This window comes from Puma concolor, chromosome B2 (assembly GCF_028749965.1).
Source record: "Puma concolor isolate L17-30 chromosome B2, mPumCon1.1.hap2, whole genome shotgun sequence".
In the NCBI taxonomy this organism is placed as follows: Eukaryota; Metazoa; Chordata; class Mammalia; order Carnivora; family Felidae; genus Puma; species Puma concolor.
The window spans coordinates 2540306-2547637 of NC_141671.1; the positions used below are offsets into that span (position 1 = coordinate 2540306).

The 7332-nt window shown below is 38.5% G+C and overlaps 1 protein-coding gene across 1 annotated transcript; it reads left to right on the top strand.

Annotated features, from left to right (window-relative positions):
- The first annotated feature begins 3973 nt into the window (after positions 1 to 3973).
- On the top strand, positions 3974 to 4933 carry LOC147580593 (olfactory receptor 2B8-like). Its single transcript, XM_086705924.1, has one exon. The coding sequence runs from the start codon at positions 3995 to 3997 to the stop codon at positions 4931 to 4933; it is 939 nt and encodes a 312-aa protein (XP_086562050.1). The 5' UTR covers positions 3974 to 3994.
- Positions 4934 to 7332: the final 2399 nt, after the last annotated feature.

Genomic DNA, 7332 nt, shown 5'->3' on the forward strand with positions numbered 1-7332 from the left:
CAACCCACTCTTTGTTTTCTATACTTAAGCGTCTCTTATGTTTTGTTCCCCTCCCTGTTTTTATATTATTTTTGGTTCCTTCATGTTCATCTATTTTATATCGTAAAGTCCTCATATGAGTGAAGTCATATGATATTTGTCTTTCTCTAATCCCGCTTAGCATAATACCCTCTAGTTCCGACCACATAGTTGCAAATGGCAAGATTTCATTCTTTTTGATTGCTGAGTAATACTCCATTGTATATATATACCCCTTCTCTTTATCCATTCATCCATCGATGGACATTCGGGCTTTTTCCATACTTTGGTTATTGTTGATAGTGCTGCTATAAACATTGGGGTGCGTGTGCCCCTTCAAAACAGCATACCTGTATCCCTTGGATAAATACCTAGTAGTGCAATTGCTGGGTCATAGGGCCATTCTATTGTTAATTTTTGGAGAAGACTCCACACTGTTTTCCAGAGTGGCTACACCAGTTTACATTCCCACCATCAGTGCAAAAGAGATACTTTTTCTCTGCATCCTCGCCAACATCTGTTGTGGCCTGAGTTGACAATGTTAGCCATTCTGACAGGAGTAAGGTGGTATATCATTGTGTTTTTGATTTATATTTCCCCAATGATGAGTGCTGTTGAGCTTTTCTTCATGGTTGGTTGCCATCTCGATGTCTTCTTTGGAGAAGTGTCTATTCATGTCTTTTGTCCATTTCTTCACTGGATTCTTTGTTTTTTTTTTTGGGGGGGGAGGGGGGGTTTAATTTGGTAAGTTCTTTAAACCATTATCTGATATGTCGTTTGCAAATATATTCTCCCATTCCATTGGTTGCCCTTTAGTTTTGCTGATTGTTTCCTTTGCTGTACAGAAGTTTTTATTTTGATGAGGTCCCAATAGTTCATTTTTGCTTTGGTTTCCCTTGCCTCCGGAGATGTGTTGAGTAAGAAGTTGCTGCAGCCGAGGTCAAAGAGGTTGTTGCCTGCTTTCTTCTCGAGGATTTTGATGGCTTCCTATCTTACATTTAGGTATTTCCTCCATTTTGAGTTTATTTTTGTGTATGGTATAAGAAAGTGGTCCAGTTTTCCCAGCACCACTTGCTGAAGAGACTGTCTTTATTCCATTGGACATTCTTTCCTGCTTTGTCAAAGATTAGTTGGCCATACATTTGTGGGTCCATTTCTGGGTTCTCTATTCTGTTCCATTGATCTGAGTGTCTGTCTTTGTGCCAGTATCATACTGTCTTGATGATTACAGCTTTGTAATACAGCTTGAATTCTGGGATTGTGATGCCTCCTGCTTTGGTTTCCTTTTCCAAGACTGCTTTGGCTGTTCGGGGTCCTTTATGGGTCCATACAAATTTTAGGATTGTTTGTTCTAGCGCTGTCAAGAATGCTGGTGTATTTCGATAGGTATTGCATTGAATATGTAGATTGCTTTGGGTACCATTGACATTTTAACAATATCTGTTTTTCCTAACCAAGAGCATGGAATCTTTTTCCATTTTTTGTGTCTTCTTCAATTTCTTTCATAAGTTTTCTGTAATTTTCAATGTATAGATTTTTCACCTCTTTGGTTAGATTTATTCCTAGGTATTTTATGTTTTTTTTTTTTTGGTGCAATTGTAAATGGGATTGATTCCTTGATTTCTCTTTCTGTCGCTTCATCATTGATGTATCCGAATGCGACTGATTTCCGTGCATTGGTTTTACATCCTGCAACTTTGCTGAATTCATGGATTAGTTCTAGCCATTTTTTTTGTGGAATCTCCAGGGTTTTCCATATAGAGTATCATGTTATGTGCAAAGAGTGAAAGTTTGACCTCCTCCTGATGATGTCTGTTCTCTTAATTATTATTGTAAAATTGAGTTTTGCGAGATGTCATTTGCCATTATATCCCCTTTTTGATAGTTATCATACATAATGTATGCTTTTTTCAAGTATTTATTTTTTTCTGTATGTGAAGTAATAATTTCTTTGTGATTTTTATAACTGGACTTTTCTGTATCATATCATCATATCATATCACATCATATCATCTCATATCATATCAGTTGTGTTCCACATAATATAAGTTCACACACACATATAATCCTATAAAATAGCAAATCACTTTACAAGTCATCTCACCAGCATTTTATTTTTTCCCAACTGCCTTCTTAGTCCTTATTGAAATAATATTGTTTAAATATATCATTATTGTATTCTAATGTTGCGTTATTATATTGGTGTTTTCCTTGGATGAGTTAGCATTTTATGTTTGTGCTCCTTCACATTGGTGAGTACTTCCCCTATTAGACACATTTTAAAATTTGTCAGGAATCTATCTCTGGTAAATGTATCTATATTCATGCTTGTCTGCAAGAGTTGGAACCATGGTTTGCTTTCATTGTTCTTCTGAGTAGGTGTGAGTCAGGTGATGTTCCCTTGTGTTGCACATTTAGATTGTCTCAAATACCTGTGCAATTAATTCTATTAAGAAATTTTTGTGCATAGATTTTATCAAATGTCATTGATATCACTGATCACATCTTTGTAGGAAAAGGAGGTGTAAAATAGTGTCAAATACCACATCCTTTTCTCAGTATTTATGACTATTTGTTTTATGCCAGTTTTGTACCAATTTCTTTCACCCATCAGTGGGTCTAACCCCATTCATGATTCAGATTTTAAAAGTCTTAGAAGAATCAACAATGTGCTGTATGCCCAACCATTTGAATGTGATAGAACTGAAATCCTCATTTTCTGATGCCTCTTTGGTCAGCGTATAACTATTCTTCTTCAGTAGTAAGCGTTGGATGAAAATGGGTCATCACCTAGCCTTATATTTGGCAATGTATTTGGTCCAGTGTCACTAACTCTGCAAGGTAGCTTCCAGAAAGGTAATAATTAACCTAATATTGATGGATGTCTGAGATTTTGTGTAATACCAAAATAATTTTTTGTTTATGCCTTCCCTTGTATACATTAAGTATTGCATTATAGCGCTTTGACCTGCCATTGCTTTGAGAGTGCTTCTGTCTTTAGCTCTGTGTGTTTTTCTATTGCTTATTTTATCATAGGAAGTGTGTGTACATAACTACATGGTTGGATAACTTTTTAAAATGTTTTTTTGTGACTAGAGTGTTGATAGGGAATAATCCAACTTATTTCAGGAATTTTACAGACACTAGTTGGTGTAATGTATGTAACAGAAATCTGTAGAAGGAAGAGGAAAATATTGATGACTGGATTTTTGAGTTCTGAATCCAACTGACTTGACACAGCCAAATGAATTTTTGGAGTTCCTGTTAAAATGGTATGGTAATTTTAAGCATCTTTAGGGAAAAAGTTAACACTGTGATTGAATGGTGGTATTCTGGTTCTCTCTGATTATTTGTTTTACTACCACAGGAAAAAACACACCAATGTGTGTTCATTTGCAGATCTAGTCATGAAATTTTGAATGTAATTGAAGTTTTTGTATAAGTACATTGTAGGTCATAAATTCCTACATCTGGATACATTTGGAGATTATGTTGTATTATAAAGTACTGCATGTGAGGTGTGTGCAAATCCAGTTGTGTGGAATTATGAGATACATATTTAAAATAATGACTCTCTTTCTATCTCCATCTCTTTCCTATTCTTTCTGATTTCATGCCCTCTTTTTCCTCATCCTGTTTTTCTCTAAATGTACCTACATATTCAAAGTACTTTAAATCCTATTTAAGATCAGACTGAAAAAACTTTTGTACCTATGACTGATGGAAACACAAGGTCCATTATTTGATTTTCTATTACATATTAATGATTTACTTTTTTGATAGTGTGGAACTATATTAGTATAAGCAATGTCAGTTTCAATGAGTACATAATTTATTTAAATAGTTATTGATATAATCCAATGGCCATGTCTTTTAACATGATACATCCACCCCCTGCTAACTTTCTATTATTTAGAATATTTCTTTAAAAATTGCTAAATACTTGCTGTTGACAGGAAACATGTGGTAAGAAAGGATGGATCCGAAAAATGGAAGTTCTTTCACTAGTTTGATCCTGCTGGGTTTCTCTGACCAGCCTCAGCTGGAGCGAGTCCTCTTTGTGGTTCTTCTGATCTTCTATCTGCTTACCCTGCTGGGAAACACAACCATCATTGCATTGTCCCTCCTGGACCCACACCTGCAGACTCCCATGTACTTTTTCCTCTCCAACCTAAGCTTTCTGGACCTGTGTTACACGACCAGCACTGTTCCTCAGCTGCTGGTTCATCTCAGGGGAGCAGACAAATCTATCTCCTTTGGTGGCTGCGTAGCGCAGCTGTTCATCGCTCTAGGGTTGGGGGGCACAGAATGCATTCTGTTAGGGGTGATGGCATTTGACCGCTACGCAGCCATCTGCAGGCCCCTGCACTACACAGTGATCATGCACCCCCGTCTCTGTGTCCTGATGGCTTCTGCATCATGGTTCATTGGTTTTGCCAACTCCTCATTGCAGACGGTGCTCATCTTCCTTGTACCACTTTGTGGGAGAAATAAAATAGACCACTTCTTTTGTGAGGTTCCCCCACTGCTCAAGCTTGCCTGTGTTGACACCACTGTGAATGAGTCTGAGCTCTTCTTTGTCGGTGTGATCATTCTGCTCATACCTATGGCATTAATCACATTCTCTTATGGTCGGATTGTCAGGGTGGTCTTAAGAATAAAGTCAATTGCGGGACAGAGGAAAGTGTTTGGGACATGTGGATCCCACCTTACAGTGGTCTCCCTGTTCTATGGCACGGCCATCTATGCTTACCTCCTGCCCAGCAACAACCACTCCCAGAATCAGGGCAAGTTCATTTCTCTCTTCTACACCATCATCACCCCCATGGCCAACCCCTTCATCTATACACTGAGGAACAAGGATGTGACAAGTGCAATGAAGAATGTGCTTTATGGGGGCTGTGACTCCAGATGACTGGGGTTGGAAGACCCTGTGATAGAAGTCTTTGAATTCAGACCCTTTAAGGTGTTTGTGTCCAGCACATGTCCTCCAATATTTCCCCTAATGACTCTCAAGGAAATTTTCTTACCGTATTCTTTTATGCAAGTGAGCATTCCAAGTCTAAGTTCATGGATTCATTCTAACCTCCAGAGATGCTGGTTTAGTGTTTCTACAGCATTTGCATCATATTAATTTTTTAGAAAGCTCCACAGGTTTTTCTTGTTTCACCCCCTCTTGGGAATAGTATTCCATTTCTAATTGTAAAAAAAAAGTATGCACATACTATAAAGGCATACTGAAAAAAAGAATAGCAACAACTATAATAGTGTAGGAAATATTAGCATTTCAGCATTTTCTAGCAATTTCTGGAGGCATATCACTTATTCTTGCAATTTGATCATGGCTCTATTAAATGGTCCATAGGCTGACAGTATCACAGCTTTTTCCCAGAATTAGTATATAACTTGGGAAAGAAAAATTTTAGGTCAGAGAAAATCCTGGTAACATCAATCCTGATGAAGTCATTCAGATGTTAGGCCCCAGTGTGACCGTAGCAGTGTGACAGTAATTTAATGTAGCCTTCATGTCACAGAGGGAGACGGTGTAATGCACTCATCCCAGGGACAATGGGAGCATCAGGTAGCAATACAGCAGGCGGTGCTTATGTGTAATTTTGGGCATAGTCACTGAAACACCCATGTGAGTGTGCAACTTGCTTATTTTAAGTTTGTGAACCCTCCCACTCATTAAAATTGTCTTTGGAGGACATTAAATGACACAAGTCCTAATTTACATTTTTTTTTTTTACCTATAATAATGCAGCAAAGTTTCAAAGGGTAAAATATATTTATTTATTTTTTGAAAAAATGTTTGTTTATTTTCGAGAGAGAGAAGGACAGAGTGTGAGTGGGGGAGGGCAGAGAGAGAGGGAGAGAGAATCCGAAGCAGGCTCCAGGCTCTGAGCTGTCAGCCCAGAGGCTGACACAGGGCTCAAACTCAAGAACCGAGAGACCTGACCTGAGCTGAAGTCAGATGCCCAACTGACAGAGCCACCCAGGTGCCCCTCAAAGGGTAAAATATATTTAGATACTCACTTCATACCATTTTATAAATTCTTTGATTGAGGCCTGAAGTAACCAAGGCTTTTGTATCTCACGTCTGCCAAAAGCCCCATACAATTTGATTGCAGGGAAATATTACAAAACAATAAAGAATGGTCTCTATTTTCCAGGAAATCCCATGTTCTTTTAGATTAGATTCACCAGGAGAAAGTTTAAGAAAGAAATGTATATTAATCATTAAAAATCTCAATATGTCTGAAGTTTACAAATAGTCGTCTCATTATGAAATAGCTGTAATCCATTCTAAATTATAAGTAATAAATAGAAACTTTTCATAACAAGTGAGTGTGACATTGTAGCCTTTAGGTCTCAACTCAAGCTCCCTTTGTATATGCATATGTTGTGGGGTATGGATCTGGTTTTTTTTGGTATGTATTTATTGTCATGCACAGTGTATTTTCCCATGGAAGCTGGAGCTTTGACAATGCCACCATCAAAGAAAGGTTTATGATATTTGGTAGGTTTTCCCAGCGTGTAGCCCAGTGTAGGTAAATGTATTTGTGTCCTCAATGGGACACATATCCATAACAATCACACTGTTTCCTCTCCTGACAGCTAACTGGCATCCTCCTGGGTCTTGAACCCCCTGAGCTGCTCATGGTCCTGACACGTGATCTTGGAACAGAAACAGCATTAGGCAGGCTGGAAATGTCAGCTCAGGAAGATTCTCACATGTCATGGTTCTGTCTGTATTCCTAACAGCATCACAGTATTCACATTTGACATCAACACCTGGGATATATTTTTACACCATAGTAATGCTGAATGAACACCAGCCTAAAAACAGTTTTATAAAACTGTTTATCCCTGATGCTGACAAATATCCTGTTCTCTCTTATGTTTCAACCACATCCTGACAGTTATACCAAACGGCCACTGTATAATCCCTGAAATGAACTTTCCGTGGTGCGGAAACCCTCAAGGACTCTTTTAAATATTTTTAAAATTTTTATTATTTTTGAGAGAGAGAGAGACAGAGAGAGAGCATGATTGGGGGAGGGGCAGAGAGAATGGGACACAGAGAACCAGAAGCAGGCTTCAGGCTCCAAGCTGTCAGCACAGAACCTGACACGGGTGGCGGGGTGGGGCTTGAGCCCATGAACCGTGAGATCAAGACCTGAGCTGAAGTCAGATGCTTAACTGACTGAGCCACCCAGGTGCCACCCTCCACCAGTGTCTACTTTATCCATTCATCCGTTGATGGACATTTGGGTTTTTTCCATAATTTGGCTATTGTTGACAGCACTGCTG